The following is a 20,651-nucleotide window of genomic DNA, read 5'->3' as shown; positions in this document are numbered from 1 at the left end:
CCGGGCCCCCCTTCATGCCCGGGCCCGGTACGCTTGTCCCCCTGTCCCCCCCTGATGGCGGCCCTGGCGCCAGGCACGTACCTCCTCTGTCGCCTACCCCAAGTCCGGTTCCCTTCTCTTGCCGACTTTTCTCGCTTTGTGCGCTTCTGCGCATGAGCAATTTCGCGCACGCGAGCGCAAATGCGTGCACGCGCACACTATACAGGCGCCGGGCCTGCCTAGGGCGCCTGCCCAGCGTGGCCCGGCACTGGGTAGGTATAACATCGCAAGTTGACACAAGGCATATTACAGCAAAGGTTGTTAGTGAGTATATATGGACACCCAAAAACATCATTGTATATGTCAGCTTAAGGGCTAAGTTTAGTCCTCCAAATTTAATAGAGTGATCCCCCACTGTCTAAGCGTAAGAGGGTTTACCTATCATAGTCTTTCTACGGGGGGTTTGGGTCAATGTCATTCCATGGGCCCCAGATTTTGTCAAATTTCATCGGTGCTCCCCTAGCCTCATATGTGAGTTTATAGAGGGGTACTACACTGTTAACTAGTTGCACCCAAGCTTTAAGAGAAGGTGGGAGGTTACCCATCCAGTGGAGTGCTACAATTGTTTTTGCATAGAAGAGTAAGATGCGGTAACAAATGCGAACATATTTGGCTGGAATTATCTCTTCTACAACTCCTAAAAGGCAAATAGTTGGAGATATTATCCTCGGGAAGTCAAGGTTGTCTGCTATGTAGTTTACAACTTGGGGCTTCATACACATTTACTACTTTCCTTATAATAAGCTCAGTTTCATAACTTGCACAATATACACATCCTTTTACTGTTTATTGTGACTGTTTTGCTTACAGATAAGCATAAATCCATTATGCAAGGGGATCATATGAGCACTATTAATCTAATTATCTGACTCATAAGAACCAAGCATGTAGGAGTTTGTTTTCCAGTTTGCACTGTTTAGCCCAAAACATACGTTTGTCATTATTAATAGGCAAAAAGTATATTCAGCACAAGCCCTATTTTGAACTCATGTTGAACATGGGGTATACATATAAATCAAATTTGACATATAAAATAAATTTGCTGTTAAAATGGAATATAATGTTCCTTAAAACATTTGAACAACAAATCCCAATTGTTTTTACTCTGCATGAAAAATGTTAACTCCTTTCTGAATCCGACATTATTATTACCAAAAAACGGAGTCATTTGTGTATTCTAAATTTAGAAAATTGGTAACTGCAGTTAAAAATAAATCCTACAAAATCTCTGTATGCGCACTGGATTTACATGCCTTGTCCTTTACATGCCAGTGTCCTTTGATCTTGTTTAGGAAAAAGCTAAAAAATGAACCACAAATGTTTTTTATTGGGGGGCCCTGACCACCAATATTTTTTTATTTTTTATTAACATGTGGGAACCCTAGCCACCAATGTTTTTTTTTACTGTGTGGTGGGGGGTGGACCTGTGGGGTGGGGAGGGCGGACCTATAGGTGGGGCTTGCGGTGGGTGCAGCCCATGGGGGCCCAGGAAATTTTGTCGTATGGGGCCCTGCAATTTCTGATGGCGTATATATGTATATATATATATATATATATATATATATATATATATATATATATATATATATATATATATATATATATATATATATATATATACAAACCAAATGGAATGCACAACCATTAGTGTCTCTGAAGCCTGGGTGCTAGTCCAAAAAGTATGTAGACAAATGCAAGGATTGACAGCACTCCGAGGAAATACAGCAAGTCAATAGTTTCAATGAAAGTGGAGGTTTATTGGTGGACTAACGTTTCGCTCCGCTCAGGTTCCTTCGTCAGCAGGTCTCTTGGGAAAACTGACTTGCAGCTTAAAGGGCAATTCACCTTCATTAGCAAAACTGTAATAACACATAAAAACCCCAGAAATGTGTTTAAACTTTAATAGCCTGCCAAATTTTGTAAAATGAACATGGTAATTAGGGGGTGTGGCCACAAAATGGGCATGGTCAAATATTTTTGTCCTGTTTCTATTTCCGAAATGTTGGAAGGTATTAGATTGGAGCGTCCAAAGATGGAATTTGTGGCTGGGATCCACAAGATGGCAATAGAAACTCTCCATACATCATGGGGAGCGGCGTCGGCATGATAACGAGATTTTGTTGTTTAGAGTAATTCCACACAAGCGGTAATTGTTTTTGCTCTCTAGTGTCGTGATATTTCATCGGCTTAGGCTCGCATCCGGTATCAGGCTGGCAAACGCTTGCGTATTTATCACTTTTATATACAGCATGTGCAATGCCAGGATCACTAATCTGGAGAGGTAAATTAGTTTTATAGAGAGGATTACACTTTCAGTTGTATGCAGGCAATGTAGCAATGGGGACAAATAAAGAAAGCTTGTGTTGTACTGAGTAAATTGCTCCTGTCTGGGACACTGTTTCTTTCTTATCATGATTATTCCCCTTTTCCTTTATTCTGCCCCTCATTGTTATGCAGGTGCTGCAGGCTACACTGGTACACATACTGACTTGTCTAGGTGTCTGTGGGGGGTACGAGATCCCTGTAGAAAATCAAAGCAAGAGACTGGTACTGATACATGTGTAGCCATGGCACATGGGGCATATCTCCACACACGCTGGTTAATGCAGTCGGGGAATATTCCCTTTTATTCAGCCACCAAACATCAACGTTTCGGGGGGGAAAAACACCCACCCTTCATCATCCTGATCCGTGGATCGTTTCTTATACACATTGGTTGCTAAGGGACCCGGCCGGGTCAATGGAAGGAACGCACCACCAATTGCAGGATTGGTGAACTACAGGTGTGCGATAGGAGAATTACATTGTACATGGGACATATCTCCCACTCAAGAAGTGGGTGTTGAAGAACCTAAAAATGCCACCCCCCTGAGTGGGCAGCGCAAGTACTGGTACTGCCATTATCTGCTGAGTCTACTTAGCTGGACTCAATGGGGCAGATTTACTAAAAGGCGAAGTGGCCAACGCTAGCGTTAATTTGCAGGAAATCCCATCCGCAGGGACATCGCCAATTCAATAACAGGTGTAGGCAACAATTCGCTAGTGAACGGGACCGTCGATAGCGTTCGTTCGCACTCTATTGCCAGGAGGCTTTCCGATCTGGCAAACGGGTGTAACGCTGCAAGTTCACCAAAATGCAAAAGTTTCACTAGGCAGAATCGGTCACTAGGGTTCGATGCCCAGGACGCAACTTCGCATTTTAGTGAATTAGAGTAGTGGTAACAACAATTCGCATTTTAGTGAATCTGCCCCAATGAGTTGGACCACGGAGCTCTTGGCCAGGCTCTAGAGCAGAGGAAACAGAAAGGGGGTTCACTCGTGGAATCCAGGGCAGTAAAGGGGTGTCCAGCGGTGGGGATGGAGACTGAAGCAGATCACTATAATCAGAGGATACAATGGGTTGGATAAGGATCACTATAGATCACATGTAGTCGTTGCACAACCCTATTTATGAGTGATCAGGTGAGTGGGTAACACTGGGGAATCGGGCTGAACAGGGAGATCTAATCCCACAGAAGGTCATTGTACAACTCAGCCAAAGGAGACCTAGCCTCGCCAGGTTTGTGTCTAATATGATTTCGCACGTGCTTGAGCCCTAACAACTCGGTTATTGCCCACCCCCTGATATTGTACATGCACCCAGTTCAGCAGTCTCACATGTCAGCCAGAGACCCCATTGCCCACTGGTCAGGGTTGCCGGCCCACTTATGATGATGTCACTTCCGGGCTGCAGAAGCAGCACTTCCTGTTTATTTGTAGTCAGCGGGGTGCGGGTCAGGTTGCAGATAAGGCAGCTGTGGGTAGGGTCGGGTAGCGGGTCCAAACAGGTAAAAATGCAGGTAGCTGGTCCGGGTTTTATTAATTGGTTCCGCACAGGAAGGGCACTGATTAAAATGCACACGTTGAATAGGTGATGCCCATATAATATAATAGTAGAGTGTCGTCTGCAGCTCTGAAACAGTGTAGTTCTGTGTTTCTGTCAGTCTGAGGGTTAAATCCTGTCCCTGCAGAGTCTCCATAATGGATTTTCCATGCCACTTACAAATCCTGTATTTTCTGTCCCCGCAGTGTCCCCGAGGAGGAGGCATCTCTGAGAACATACAGGCAAGTCTATTCCAATCTGTTACAGGCTACGACCAACCGAAGCGCAACCCTCAGCGAGCGCCTCCACCTTCTAATACATTTACTGGATCAGCTCACTCCTAAGGATCCTGCCACTCCAGGAAACACCTCGTTGTTCCCCAGTTACAACGCGGAGGCCGTGCCTTGTTAATCCCAGGATTGGTGGGTTTTTCCCCATTTGCTGCGTAACGCAGCCTGCAACGAAATATGCAATGTGCTGCTGTATAAATAAAAAAAAAAAAAAAACACTTGAGAGACAATAAGGCTGTCATGAAGAGTGTGACAGATTCCATATTGTTTCCCAGGTACAAGTTAATGGGCCACTGTACATTCATTTTTCTACTTTCCCTTTGTATTTGCTTCATTAAAATAATAAGGGCTGAATTTCTAATGTATAGTCCCTGGTTTACTGGCTACAACCAGGCTTCATTTCCCATAGCCCTCCTGATGTTTTACACCTCTTTCTATAGAGACACACACCATTCAGCTGGATGCTGTCAGTGCTATGTTATAGCGGCACTTTTACTTTCCACTCAATCTCTCCTTGGTGGCACAGCAGCTAGTAGATTCCATTCTGAAATCCAAGGGGTGTAAAAGGCAACTTCATATAATCCAAATAATACTGTTGCGCCTCTGTTGAAAATCTACTCCCTATTCTGTCAATCAAAGGGAAGGTTTGCAATTTAATTAACTATTAGTATGTTGCAGATGAGCCTGTTCTAAGCAACTTTTCAGTTGTTTTTTTCTTTTGATTTATTAGCCTTTGTATTCTACTACGTTCCAGCCTGGTAATTAAAATCCTTTTTGGTTGTCAGGGTCACTGACACCAGCAACCAAAAAAAATACTGCCAGTCTTCAATTATTATCCTTAATTTCTATACAGGCTCTTCATTCTGCTGCCTTTTGCTTTTGTAATGAAGTCCTAGCAGCTGATTGTAGTCTAAATTCCAAGCCTCGCTGCAGATGAAAAATACCATTTCAACATGAACAAAGACGTATTACACATTTGCCTTAGAATAGGATTGGCTGCAGCATACAGAATGCTAATGTCTAGCCAAACTACCCCTTTAAAAACCATTAGTTCCCTGATATTTTTATTATTTAGCATACTGGTTCATTGTTTTGTTATTCAACCTAAACCCCCCCCCACCGCAGGTATTGTCTGTGTCTCAGGATTACAGATAAGGAGTTTATTATATTTGGTATTTAAAGCTCCCCATAGACGCGCCGATTCTTCTTGCCGAACGACCGATTTTTGGCGAAGTCCGACCAATCCTTCGAAATTATCGTGCGGTTAGTGGGATTGGAACGATTGTACATTTTACGATTTTTCGGCCGACATCTGTCAGGAAATTGATCGGCCAGGTTAAAAATTCTTTGTCGGTCCCAGTGCAATCTATCTATGTTTGCAGGGCCAAGCAGGCAGCTCCCATTTGTTTTCCTGGCAAATTGGTCTTTTTAGTTGATGGGTAATTCATACGATAGTTCCAAGAAGATCGCGGTCTCACGATGAGGATCGGATCTTTTAAAAATCTCAACTTTTAAAAATCTCAATGGCCAGCTTAACTGTGACTTGCTCCACCAAAACCCTAAAAAGTTAGAAACTGAAAGTCCTTTCAATTTCACTGTTCTACACTGAAAATCACAAGGGCCTATAAAAGCCAACATAAGGCAGCAGTATGTAAAGAAATGGTACTCAAGGGTATAGTTTAGATCCCTCCCTGTATTTGTACCAATAATTTCAGTTAGCAATTAACCAAATGTGTCTTACTTACAGTACATGGGAGAATGGGAAGTAGATAGCAGTCATAAGGGGAAAGAGCGTGGGTGGGAATCATAAGGAAAAGGGGAGGAACAATAGAGGGTTTGTTGGAATCATAAGGTAAAGGGGAGGGGCAATAGAAGGTTTGTTGGAATCATAAGGTAAAGGGGAGGGGCAATAGAGGGTTTGTTGGAATCATAAGGTAAAGGGGAGGGGCAATAGAGGGTTTGTTGGAATCATAAGGATGGGTGGAATTTATAAGAAAAAAAAGTTGCAGGAAAAGAGTGTAGGGGGAGGATCATTAGTAAAAGCAGAAGAGGAAAATAATATAGGGAAGGATCATAAGAAAAAAGGGAGGAGGAAAATACCATGGGGGAGGATCAAAAGGAAAGGGGGAGGAGGAAAATACCATGGGGGAGGATTATAAGAAAAAAGGGGTGGTGGAAAATACCATGGAAAGGAGCATAAAGAAAAGGGGAGGAGGAAAATACCATGGGGGAGGATTGTAAGGAAAAGGACAGTAGGAAAATACCATGGGGAGGAGCATAAGGAAAAGGGGAGGCGGAAAATACCATAGCGGTGGAGGAAAATAACATGGGGAGTAACATGAGGAAAAGGGGAGGAGGAAAATACCATAGCGGAGGAGGAAAATACCATGGGGGAGGATTTTAAGAAAAAAGGGGAGGTGAAAAACACCATGGGGGCAGATCATAATGAAAACCATGGGTGGATCATAAGGAAAAGGGGAGGAGGAAAATACCATGGGGAGTATCATAAGGAAAAGGGGGGGGGGAGGAAAATACAAATACAAAAGGGGGGTTGTGGGAGCACCCGCATTGCTAAGTAAAAATATATATAAGTATAAGGGAAGTGCTACTGACATAACCAAATGGGTCAGTGCACATTCCCTGGGCCCCTGTCTAAGTAATTCAGTAGATATGCAAATGCATGTGTTCACAAAGACAGGGGTTTTTAGTTACAAAGTTATGATCATAAAGTTGAAAAGCCACCATACCACGTCAAGGTAAACCCCATATGGCGGTCCCTAACTTGTTTACCTACCAGTCATAGTATTGAGGATCCTGTGTCTCTCTGCATAATAGCATTAGTTAAAGTAAAAGTCTGCTGAACCTTGGTTTCTGTCTGAGGGCTAAATCCTCCCCTGCTGGAGGAGGAAAATACCATGGGGAGGAGCATAAGAAAAAGGGGAGGAGTAAAATACCATGGGGGAGTATCATAAGGAAAAGGGCAGGAGGAAAATACCATGGGGAGGAGCATAAGGAAAAGGGGAGGAGTAAAATACCATGGGGGATTATCATAAGGAAAAGGGCAGGAGAAAAATACCATGGGGAGGAGCATAAGGATAATGGGAGGAGGAAAATACCATGGGGGAGGAGCATAAGGATAATGGGAGGAGGAAAATACCATGGGGGAGGATTGTGAGGAAAAGGGGAGAAGGAAAATACCATGGGAGGAGCATAAGGAAAAGAGGAGGAGGACAATACCATGGAGGAGGATTGTAAGGAAAAGGGGAGAAAGAATAGGTGTGGTTGTAAAGCATAAGGAAAATGGGAGAAGAAAAAGCACATGGGTGGGAATTATAATTAATATGGTAGGAGGTAAATACCAGGGAGGATCATGAAGAAAATGGGGAGGAAGAGAGAGTTCGGGAGGATCTTAATGAAAAGGGGAGGTAGAAGAGAGCTCTCATTGTATTTCAGATCATGTTTCATTTAAATGAAAGATATACTCCAGTAAAATGATTTCACTTGCATTTATCTTCCCCATAAAGGGCCAAAAACAAAGACATTTCATATTCACTATTCATAATATGCACAGTCTGTGCCTTCACCCACTCCTAGGAGTGTCCAGCACGTGGCAGGGACCCACACACTTACATTATGCCCATCCCCCTATAGGGAACAATACTTCATGACTTTGCCTTTTCTCTACTCTATAATTTGAAAACATTGTGCAAAAAAAAGTTAAAATTAAACTAAAACCTGTATTCCTGATTGGATTCAGCTTTTCTGTGGTACTTGAAAATCTAACACTAAATAGTAACATTAAAGTGTCCGCTCTTAGGGACAGGGGTTTAGTGAGCACATGTATGGGACCTGTTATCCAGAAGAGGACATTTGAAAAAGTGCCCCATGTTCACCAACCTTAAACCTTATCAACATAAAGAGCCTGAGAACTGGAAAGGCAGTGCATTGGAATAAAAGAGAAAGTACTTCTAGATCTCCTTCTAGATCTGCTTTTTGTTTTTGTGTCAATTACTTTTATAGGGTTGATCCTTTTTGCACATGCTGGGGAGTGAGATTTTTACACAGTCTGGACAAGATTCTATGGATGGTCGCTGGCCGATAAAAGACGATGACCCCTCCAGACCACGTTGATTATGTATGAGGCCCTCAGGCTCGAAAATCACTCAGATATCAACTGGGCGAGGCGAGGACTGTATTAACGTTTTGATGTGGTCTGGTGGGAATCTATAGGCCATAGGCAGAACTAGGAAGAGGCACATACTTAATTTTGGGTGCAATTTGAGGGCGACGGATCAATGGAAAAGAGAGAGGCCAGGAAGGAGCACCGACATAGACCTCCATTATGATCCAATCTTTGGCATTGGGGCCAGAAAATTAATTCATGACTCCTCTTTCACCTACAATATTGATGGTCACGTCAGGTTACGATCTTCTCATTAGGTGGCCTTGCCAAAGAAGTGATTGTTGCTATAACTGTCCAGCTTCCCTGCAGCCAACTTTTCTATTCTGCCCAAATTAACCGACTGCACAATAAAATGCGTGATTTCAGCTTCAAAGAAAACTTTTGGAGATCAACCAACCAACCAATCAATGCAAATCATTCACTTTCATTTGTTCTTTTAACATTTTTGTCCTTTCAAAGCGGCGACTTTTTCACTGAATAGCAAGATGATTTGAATGTCACATAGTCGGCAAAAGATAAAGTATACGAGATTGTATTATGCCTGTAAAATGCGGGGACACGGTCCACAAACTGCTCGAGATAATCAGAACTGTAAAGTAAAAGTTTTATTTGTGCAGAATAACAGTGCTGTATAAAGCTCAGTAATAACATCAAGTGTATCTTTCTAAATCAAACATGCACGGCCTTTAAGAGCTATAGAGTCCCGATGCTACACATTTATTAATGAGAACATGCAATTCTGAAGCCTGAAGGTTTTGATATAGAGTTAGACATTCCTTTGCTGCAACAGCCTCTGCTCTTCTGGAAAGGCTTTCCTCTAGGTCTTGGAAGATTAGTGGTGGGATTTGCTCTTCAACCACAAAAGCATGAGTGAGGTCCGGCTTCAATGATCCGGCCTGGCTCCCTTAGTCCATGGTCCAATTCATCCCACAGTTGTTCAGTTGGGTTGAGGGCTTCATGCAGACCAGTCACATTTCCATCAACCATTGTGTAGGGAGCTTACTTTGAGCACATGGTCCACTGTTGAGCAGAAGAAGCAAAGGGCCTTCAATAAACCTTTACCACCAAGGAGAAAGCACATATTTGACCACAATATTATTGCAGCCTTAAAGTTTGCCTTCTATGGAGCCTCTATCCCCATACAATTATTCCTCCTCCATCAGTATTATGTTTGTGTTTAGAAGTGCATTCTGGAGAAGTTCACATCAGTTCAATCATTATGAATCATGCTCCAATACTTTCTAATCGAAGCAGAAACTCAAGCAAAAATGGATAAATAAAACATTTAAGCAGATACATAATAAGGATCCTTGTTCAACTCTCAATCTTCCCAAATTGGGATTCATCTCAACTAATAAATACTTTTTTCTCGAATGGATTTCTCCCATTCTTGTGTTTAATAATGTACATATATTAGCCATTATTGGAGCGCACACTCCTGTCCTTTATGAATTGAGGGAATGGCTTCCTGGAATCTTGTGCTGTTGGAGCTCCTTTATGGCTGCGTTTAGGAAACAATACAATAGTCTAGTCAACTCTTTTACTAAGAAATTCTTAGACATGGACACTCTGGAAGTAGAGTTGTAGAAAGGTCAATCATCTGGGAGTATGTCCATGCTACAGGTGAGTGCACAGGTGGGACAAGGGCAGAAGAAGACTTTAGAAAACCTCAGTGCATGACTATTATTCAGGCTGGGCTATTTTGGGCAAATCAAATTTTCAGCAATGAAGGGTGTACGTTGCAGATATCAAACCACTGCTGAGATATTGCTCTTCTGGGGAACAATCCATTGTATGGAAGAGACGGGTTTTGCCTCCTGTCCTTGTCGCTGACGACTTTCCAAAACTCTTTTCCTTTGAAGAGAAATAAGGAGCTGTATGTGTAGGAATAATAGGCCACGTCTATGTTGCCCTTGGGGTAATTGTTTGCTGCGACGGCTGGGAAAAAGTCCAAGATTCTTTTGGGGAAGTCTGGCGCAACTCTGTTTCTGTTGATATCAAAGGCAAAAACCTAAGGAAGAGAACATATTGTTGTTGGAAATACTGATCCTTAAATGGAATCTTTCATACAGTCAAACAAAGAATGAACCCCCGGCAGGTACTGGCAAGGGATTGTTTATCCATGTATTGCAATATATTTAAGATGGCCAACTACGTCAAATTCATCCCTGCTATGGCCAGTCCTACACTCACTTTCATCTGATTCAATTGCTTCATTATACCTTTTGCATAGGGGCTAGGTTTTACCTGCAACTTACTTGCTTTCAAGGCTAAAATGGTTGTCCTTTTATTGGACACCACTGGGATCATCTGATCGTAGCTGGAAAACTTGGGAATAGTCAACCATTTTTGTGACCAGAAGGAAATTCTTGCCAGTAAATGGTCTTTTCTGACCAATCAGACTGTGGGACCATTGCTTGGATGTAGTCCAGTTTGGCCATCAACATGTACCTCCTTATGGAATTTGCATTGAGATGGTAGGGATCTACATGCACCTGAAGCACATGAACGTTGTGCACAGGCCAAGAAGAGTCATGGACAGAATAGAATCAGCCTAAACTGAGTGACTGAGGTTGCCCAAGATGATCTAATGGTGGTGGATCAGTAAGCTTAAATCAAGCAAGAGGTCCAATCACATAAATGCAGTCATTTTTTGCTGTTCAGAATTACTGTAACCAAGGTGATTACAATTCCAGTACCTCATCTTTCCTTTTGATTGGTTCACATTCCGACTGGGCTGATGGGGCACTGGGAAAAACCCTGGTGGTCCACGGCTCTCAGGGGCCCCGCCGGCCCAAACCCGCTCCCTACTTTAAGCACTGTCCTGGACTCTCCCTACCTCTCTCAATGGCTCTGACGCTGCCCTTAAACTCCCTTCCTGGCCCCTGGTTGATGCCCCACAAAGGAATAAGTAAGAACAGGGGGCCAGAGGGGGGTTGCGGCTTGGGGGAGGCAGAGAGTGCTTGCGGCTGGGGGGGGGCTATAAGGCCCCAGTCCTATGTTGTTCACATTCAATAATAAGAACCAAAGAGGAAACATGATTACCTGGGAGTCCCTGAAGAAGTAAATGTACTGTCTTCTCCTGTCAAAATAGGCAGCATTGATGGGGCTTGGGATTCCAGGAAACCCTTCTGAGATTAGGCGAGGGTAGCTCTTTCCCTGTGCATCTTCAGCATAGGCTTTGTCATTTTCACTATCGTAGCGCCAGTACTGAGTACCTTAGATAAACAACATGTATATGGCGATTAGAGGGCCCCACGATGAACCCACCAAAGGTGGCAAAGGAAAAGCTATGAATACTTCAAACCACAAAACAATGTGATAGACCTGACTGGCCGCAAAATACATTATAGCAGTTTCAGCTGCTTGGTCTGTCCCCCCGAGACAACAGGGATGTACATCTATTCACAGTTCAGAGCCTTCATTGACATTGCATGATTTTTAAATAGAATTTACTGCAGCTTCAACCTCGGTTAGTTCTTGGCAGACTCTTATGTGTTTAACCAACAGGAAACACCAAGGGAAGGACAGCGTTGCTGCATTTTAGTGACTGTCTCTTGTAGGATGAAATGACTTGGGCACAAATGGCTGCTAATAATATAAACGCTCCACTTGTAAGGTGTCTGACTTCATTTCAACAACAGACAATAAATACTTGTATATAAGTATTTATTAATAAATATTGTATTTTTGTATTTCCCAACTGGAAGTACTGGTCCCACAGTACAATCTTTTTTGCACTAATTTGGACTGTCGCTCAGAACATCTGGAAGTGAAAAGGATCTGCGGCTTTTATTTCTTACTTTTTTTTATTTCTTACTTCCTCATATGCTGAGGGATCATGCACTGGTCGATTTGGTGCATTGGCAGTTGCAATTTTCAAAGTCGATAAACAGACCAATATCTATAGTTGGGATTGTCAGGTCACCATATACATACAGAAAATCATACAAAACCAACTTAAACTCCTAGTTGTAGTTCAACAGTAGGTAAAGGGCTGTAAGTTGGACAGTCATAATTCATTTTAATAACCAAAAAAGTCGCCAAAGTAAATTTGGTTATGGTGGGGGCCCCCAGCCTTTTTTTTTTTTTTTACCTGTGAGCAACAGTCAGATGTATAAAGACTTGGGGAAAAAAACACAAGCATGAAATATGTTCCTGAGTGGTGAAAAATAAGGACTTTGATTGGCTATTTGGTAGCCCTTATGTGGACTAGCAGCCTACTGGAGGCTCTGTTTGAAGTACATCTGGTTTTCATACAACCAAAACTTGCCTCCAAGCCTGGAATAAGCTCCTGCTTTGAGGCTACTGAAAGCAACATCGAAGGGGTTGGTGAGCAACATGTTGCTCGCGAGACAGTTTTGGGGACCACTGCTAAAGACAGCCCTATGTTATGTGACTTATATAAGCTAGAACCTAGTTATTGTTACTAACTACAAGAGGCTTTGATGCCTGATAAGGTGCAACCAACTGTGAACAAGTAATACCTTTAAAAAAGTAGGAGGCGTCTCTTGTCCAGGTCCAGACATGAACAAAAGCATCAATATTCTGTACGGGAATTCCGTGCCAGCCGTTGGCAATTGCAAGTGGATCCCCGTATCGGGTCCTGTTGCTCCGATTCTCATACATCCAGTACCAGCTGTTGCGGAAGAAGTAGGTGTTGTATCGAACAACAAGCTCCCCGTATTGGTTCTTCTCTTTATAGATCCAGTCAAACGCTGTGTCAAAGGGGCCTTCACATGAGCCTGGAATGAAAGAACGTTTGGAATTTTGAATATTTTAATGAACATGATAAAGCTAAGAAGAAGAGACATCAAAATGAATTGGATTATTTCCATTGTTCTGTATTGATCAATTACAATCCATAATTTGGTAATGATAAACGCTATATCTAAATCAATCACTCTGGAGAACACTGGCACCTGAGGAAGGATCAGATCGATCCGAAACATGTAGTGCTACCAAATAAATGATCACTTGTTTGATTAATTAGTTCTCCAGAGTGATTGATTTGGATTTATGAAGACAAGGAGAAGTGGCGGCTCCTATGTCCTGTTTGAGGAACTGGATACAGTGAGGACAAAAAGATAGTCTTTTACCTACACCTGATTGATCTATTTTAAACGCTTTACCTGCCCAATAGTATGAGATATGGGGGATATGATATACAAATATCACATTTGTCCATCAAGATTATGGAACTCCTTTCATCTCAAAATGTTCAGCAACATCTAAAGGGTTACAGGTTGGACATCACTGAACGATACCACTTCACTTCTATAGGTGGGGACCTGTTCTGTAATTTTGACTTTGTCCTCAGGAGGCTTCAGCTGAGATCCCAGAGGTTTGGCTTTTCCTCTTTGCAAGCAAAGATTTCACATTTGTTGCCTGCTGCTTTAAAAAGGTTGCTAGGAGAAAAAAAATGGCTGTTTGACAAAGATCATCCATGGGGATCGCGCAGGTGCCCACACATTAATTTAACAACCAGGAAACCTCATCCCGTCTTGTAAAAAGACTTAATTTGTCCCTAGGCTACAAATACTAAAGTCACACCTGGCGTGAAGAACATCCAAAAATAAAACAATGCTCCCCCCTGGACTGTCCTAATTGGCTTGCCTAATGCTCAGAGTCCTGGAAGCAGAACACATCCCTTTTGTTAGAGGAAATTGCTTGGAAATCTATCTCACCAGCAGCAGAGTGCTCAGAGCAGGCCAAGAAAAGGCAGAATAATGGAGACATTTCCAGAAGTGCAGCCCTTAATGACACAGCAATTTCAACTCGAACTCATGCAAAAGAATAAAAGAAAAGCCCAAGTGTGAGAGGTTCTGCCGTCACCATGTTACTTTCCTCAGCCGTTGGTTACAATTGGAGGGTAGTGTTTGATGGGGAAAGGAAAGACCAGAGAGAAGAGAGAAGAAAGGAAAAGGGTGGTTGGGGTGGCTTGCAGACTGCACAGGGTGGAAAGACACCAGGCTAAGTAATAATACCTAAAGCACCGACAATTCTGGTCATGGAGAATTCACTACACGACACCCGGGTGCGTCGCTTTACTATAACAACCTCAGCAGAGACACAAAATAGAGCCTGAACTCCATATTGATGATATAATAAGATCAACACAAAAATGTGCTTGAGGAATAATAGTCCATCCATAACTATTTGTCTTTAAATAAAGATGCTCGGCTGTATGCTTCTGCCATATTAATGGAGGCATGCAAACGCAATTTATCGTGCATTTAATCAGCCCGCTGACTTCCAGACACTTGCATTATTTAAACTCCTTTTTAAGTCGCTGTCCTTTTGTGCTAAGCAGCGGCCAATTCTCTCCCAGTCTGTCTGCAAAGTTAATTTGTTTGGGCACCAGTGAAAAATGGCAGCGGGGATTGTCAAGGCCCCATTCAGAACAAAGTAAGCTGTGCCGAGCCTTCTCGCTTTCATTTGTGCTGCTGTGAGATGATATAGAAGATGGAGCGAGCGGACAGCAGACACAGTCATTGCTCATGGAAAGGAATGGTATTATGAAAAGGAATTGTACTTTCTTTCAGTGCTTGAGTCCCCCCCCCCACCCTGATGTTCTTGCTCTCTTTTACTCAGAGCTGATGGATAGCATGAAATGGAATTGCATTCCATTGATCAGGCCTCACATTGAACAATGCAAGGTCCAGGAGAAGCCACATTGTAAGTTTTTCTACTTTTGGCCTGAGATTCACAGATTTTTCACCTTAGTTTTTATGCCTTATTGCAGAGGTTTCTCAGCTGTGGGGCTGCCCCACATGGGGAGTCCTGAAGGCCACTTCAAAGATTTGAGGACAATGTATTTGCTCTTCTAGACCAAAAGCCCAGCAAGAAGGTCAATTAGGGTGAGATTTGAAATGGAAATGTGTCTGCTGTTCTAGATATTCTTGGAACTATGGCTAAACATCTGTAGTCTTGTTTATAACAAGGCTACAGATGTTTAACCTAAAGGGGGAAGGAGGCCTTCTCAAAGTTTGAACCAGCAAAGGGGGCTTATTGACCACCCTTATCTTCAATTGTGGCCCTTCACTTTTAAAAAAAGGTTCTAGCCAGTAACGGAACTAGGTGGGGGCGGGCCCTGGTGCGGGGCCATGCAGCCGGGCTCGTCCGTGTGCATTTTTCTTTGCGGCTGCAACCGACTCCAGCCGACAGCAGCGCAGATAATCTGCCGGGAAGGCCCTGCGGGGGGGGCGGACCCTGGCCCAGTTGCACCCCCTGCTCCCCCGGTAGTTACGCCACTGGTTCTAGCACCAGTAATAGTACTAGTATCAGTAATAGGATAGTATATGTTAGCCTATGTTGATGATATAACCTAGATTGAATACGAGACTATTTACCTTAAATCAGCCAAAACACCTTATTAAGTGACATCAAACTGACTGGATACACGGTTTGCTACTTGAGGACCCTGATCACTCTTTGGCTAAGGCCATGTTGCATGGTTGGGAGCACATTTGGTATTATCTTGGGATGGGATCCTTCGGCTGCCTGTTACTATGCCAGTATGTAAAGCCTTGATAACAACAAACGTCATGTTATGATGTTTTTCTACATCCTAGTTCTAGACCAGTGCTCCCCAACCAGTGGCTCATGGGCAACATGTTGCTCACCAACACCTTGGATGTTGCTCCCAGTGGCCTCAAAAAAATATGTTATTCTTGAATTCCTGGCTTGGCTTTCAATTGCATAAACACTAGGTGTAGTGCAACGTAGAGCCTCCTGTAGGCTGCCAGTCCACACAGGGGATACCAAAGAGCCAATCACAGCCCTTATTTGGCATCCCTAGGAAATTTTTCCATATTTATTGATTCCCAATTCTTTTTACATTTTAATAAGGCTCACAGGTAAAAAATGTTGGGGACCAATGTTCTAGACCAATAGTTTTTAGACTTTTTTTCTATTTAGTACTTCTCTGTCAGGCATTTTCCTCTAATCTGGCCATAGGGCTGAGCCTCCAGCAACAGTAATGGCACCTCTTTACTGATGAAAAACACCTTCTCTGCATATCTCCATGTGTACATATGGCCATTTTTCAAAGTTCAGTATAGAGATAAGATTCCAAACAAGTCAATAAGTCACTGCCCCATACCTTGCTGTCATAGTCCTTCACAGCCCTCCAGTTGTGCTTACCGTATAGGTTCTGTATGGCTCTCCGGTCAGACAAGTCCAGCTCAAAGCCAGAGTCCTGCGGAATGTAATTGGGCTGCATTATTGATCCCACCCTGTGGATGTGAGATAATCCAAGAACATGGCCAATTTCATGGGCTGCCACCTATTTGATGGAAACAAAGAAAGGCAAAGTTTTTATAGGGCAGTTATATTAATAAAATATGTTCTTAAGGTGATTACAACATTTAATTCAGATGTAACAGAAGCAGGGAATCATTATTTCTTATAGGTATGTAGTGAAACTAATTGTGGTCCTGGGTAGAGTAGTGTTTAGCGCCCCAACCTATCACTAAATCATTTTCTCAGAGATGTTTACATTGTTGTTCAGCCGCAAGCCAAACTCATGTTCTAACTACTCAATATAATGCAATGGCAGGGGCCCCTAGCTGTGAGGGGGGCCCTAGCATGGCTGGTACATAGCTACAGCTTAAGCAGCACCTTCTGGTAACATATTCAAATACCAACTCAAGCTTAATCCACTTATTTTGTCTTTGTGGCAACATGAATTGGCCTAGTATGTTCAGAGTAGGGAAAGAGGGACGTTCCCTTTTGCAGGAAAAAACCCCAAAAACAGACAAATATATTTAGAAAAATCAGGGATGTCCAAGCTCCAGGCTGCAGCCTTCCTGCTGTTATTGGATTGCAACTGGCAGCAGCCCAACCAAAAGCCTCCAGAACACAAGATGAGCATTGATAATAAAGTGGAGCAATTGCTATGCCTGACGTAGCTCAAGTTCTAACTCTGCAGTTACTTTACAGAGTAAAAGGGCAGCTAGCTCAGCACTGGAAATTATTAGTGCCGGACTTGTGCTTAGAACCTTCATTTACCTTCAGCAGACTAATCCCATGCTCACTACTGGGAGCAGTAAAATGTTCATCGTCGTCAAAGTGAATGTCCCCCAGAAACCAAGCGTGGGCGAACTCCTGCCCAGAGCCATCGAATGCCCGGCTACAGCCTAAATGGCGACCTGTAAGGAAGAGAGAGACAGTAGTAAACACACCTTACATCTATGTGTGATGTTTTAATCCCAAGGGCATCCAGAGTTTTAAGTGAATGAAACTCTAGGCAATTCCTCTGGACTGTGACTCATTACAGGGTCGCAGGAACTTTAATAAGAGTCTGTGCCTGTACATATAGCCCCCCACTGAGTTGTCCCTCCATTGCAATGAGCCATAGAAGGAGCACTAAATGTATCCATGCAGCCTATCATATTGAGCCTAACTCGGATGTTCCTTTAATTGTTCCTGGCAGCCTCCAATTTGCATTAGCACGGCTTTCTGCCTCTTATTTCTACACTCCACAGATACAAGCCTTCTGTTACATATTACATTGCACCCAACATCACCGAGGACTTCAATGCAGATTAAACAGGATTTTACAATTATACAACAATTTGATTTATTTGGTCCTGTGAGTTATTGGCTATAAGCACTTTAGACTCATTATATAAACAGAATGTTATGCAGATACAACAATAATTAAGTAACTTGCTGTAGGCAGCTGATTTGCCCTCACTCTTTGGCAGCAGCATTTCAATTAGTATTCTATTCGGAGAAAGTACAGAAAATGAGCTGCTAATGCCATACAAGCACAGTATACTGTCTGCATCACTGTAAAATCATATAAAATGTGTCCGAATTAAAATCTAACAACATAAGGGACAGTTAGCTTTGGGAGGCACGGATGTGCAGTCAGTAGGGGGCAGCAATAAGCATTTCTTTGGGGATTAAAGGGCCCTGCACTATTTACTGAATTCATTATGACAAAAAAATACACAACATTTCAGATTAGCAATGTCATATGTAAAAATCAGCCATATATATATATATGTATACTTATAGGAGAGTGGAATTTTATTATTTATTGTCCTTTTTTCCCAACTCAGAGGTGATTCTCCACATTTCTTAAATCTGGGAAGAACAATTGGATGTCTAGCTACCCAACCCCACCTACACCAGCATACGCTTTCAGGTGCAAAAAATAGGGCACATTCATACATACAAAGGGGCCCTGGAATTTATACCTGCTTGAGGAGATGTTACTTCCAGGACTCCCTCTTTATCATTAGACTACCACCTTATTAATGGTAAAAACCATGGCAGATAAGTGTGCAAATACCAGGGAATACGGATATAGGGCCTGTTATCCTAAATGCTTGGGACATAATGGATCCTTCCATAATATGGATCTTCATACCTTGTCTACTAGAAAATCATGTAATCATTAAATAAACCCTATAGGCTGGTTTGGCCTCCAATGAGAATTAATTATATCTTAGTTGGGATCAAGTACAAGGTACTGTTTTATTATTACAGCAGAAAATGAAATCATTTTTAAAATTTGGATTATTTGGATAAAAATGGAGTCTATGGGGGAGATCCTTTCCATAATTCGGAGTTTTCTGGATAATTTGTTTCCAGATAACGGATTCCATACCTGTATAGGGAAAGGCACTACATGACTGGCAGTATTTATATAAGATAAAGAATATGGACATACCTCGTCCGAATCCAAGTTTGATATCAATTTGGGATAGAGGGGAGGTGTTATCTTCTTCAAAGTCCAGTGGCATGACTTCACTCCACATGCGGAAAGCCAGCCTGAAGACATATCTTTGCTCGTTGATGGAAAGCTGATTGCTGTAGCCTTCTCCAATCATTCTCCATTTCAGCAGCTTTTTGGTGAAGACTTTGCCTGTGGATTTCTGAAGCGCCTCCTGTTCTTCCCTGTACTTGTTTGAGTACATTAACATATCTAAGAACCTCTTCCTCCGAATCTTGGGGGGGTCTGGGTTTTGTTGAGTAACATTCTCAGAATCCTTAGTCTTGTTTTCAAGTGACTGTGCTGCTGTCGGTTTCTCCGTCTCTTTCTTTGCCATTTGGTTGTCTGGCACGCCGCACCGTGGCTTGTTCATGGCGTTGATGGTGGCATCATCAAGGGTTCCTGTCACTGGCAAGTTGTTTAGCTTCTGAAACTTTTTGAGCGCGTCAATGAATTGAGGGCTTTTTGTTGGCTCAGCCACTTCTTGCCTTGGGTTAGAAACTCCCTCTTGCATCAGACTGAAATCTTTTAGAGGTTCGTTTTCATTGGTACTTGATGGATCCCAAATAACTGGTTGTGTCCACCCATATTTTGCCAGGAATTGCTGAAAAAAATACAGGAAAAACAATTGGTGGTCTAGTAAAACTAGGACATTTACTGTTTGGCCAACGGCAATGTGTGTGGTGTAAATACTAGCGCGACAAAGTCCATAGATTGCAGTGGGGGATATAGATATTTCTGGGTTACGTTTATGTTATATTCTTTACAAGTGACTTTAAGCTATGGAATTCTTGCTATCATAATACTTTCCATGCATATTTTTATCTGTCGGAAAATAAATGGTGGTTAAAGCCTACCTATAAATTGGGTATATTTAATTCATATAATAAGAGCAGATCTCAGTACAATAATACTGGACAGTGGCAAAGAGTTTCCTGAATCTGTCTGTAAATACCTGGGCAGAGAGCATATCCTTGACCAGTTCTGCCTGTTCAATTGCTGAGGGCTGAAGGTCTGACCGATCCCGACTGTGGAAGAGCTTCTCAGAATGGCACAGCCTGGGGGATATCACACACAAGCAGCACCAAACCAGAAGCTTGATAGAAGGCATGGTGGCCTCATATGATGCTGATGCATCTGCTGCCGTTCTGCTGACTCTGTGCGGCATATTCTGTAGTGCTGGCTACCAGACCACAGCGGACTCCTTATATTGGCTACAGACTCACTTACAGAATGTTTCACACCCAACAAAAACAGACCCTGCACTTGTTTATTCAACCAATGTCAAAGTGTGCTCCAGTTCTAACAGATCACTGCAAACCAACATGTCTTTGGGTTTGGTGTCAAAACTCTTTGCTTTGAAGAACAAATGACTTCCTAATGTTGTTTACTGAGCCTTCCAGTACATGGAACTGGTGTTAGTCGCACAGCAGGCCTCTCAGCAAACAGATATACATTACAATGCTCAACTGTAAAGCTGGCCATAGGCACAAAGATAAAGTCAAACAAAAATTTGTTTTGTACAATTTTCAGACCGTGTGTGGATTGTCC

General features: G+C 42.6%; 1 protein-coding gene across 1 annotated transcript; it reads right to left on the bottom strand.

Annotated features, from left to right (window-relative positions):
- Positions 1-8,964: 8,964 nt before the first annotated feature.
- On the bottom strand, positions 8,965-20,281 carry mmp21.L (matrix metallopeptidase 21 L homeolog). Its single transcript, NM_001085816.1, is given in 7 exon segments — positions 8,965-10,385; positions 11,420-11,592; positions 12,862-13,119; positions 16,520-16,661; positions 17,387-17,526; positions 19,059-19,704; positions 20,056-20,281. Coding segments are annotated over 7 exon segments (1,815 nt in total). The 5' UTR covers positions 20,212-20,281; the 3' UTR covers positions 8,965-10,085.
- Positions 20,282-20,651: the final 370 nt, after the last annotated feature.

This window comes from Xenopus laevis, chromosome 7L (genome assembly GCF_017654675.1).
Source record: "Xenopus laevis strain J_2021 chromosome 7L, Xenopus_laevis_v10.1, whole genome shotgun sequence".
NCBI lineage: Eukaryota > Metazoa > Chordata > Amphibia > Anura > Pipidae > Xenopus > Xenopus laevis.
The sequence above is the reverse complement of the archived record's forward strand: the minus strand, read 5'-3'. Positions and strand labels throughout refer to the sequence as shown.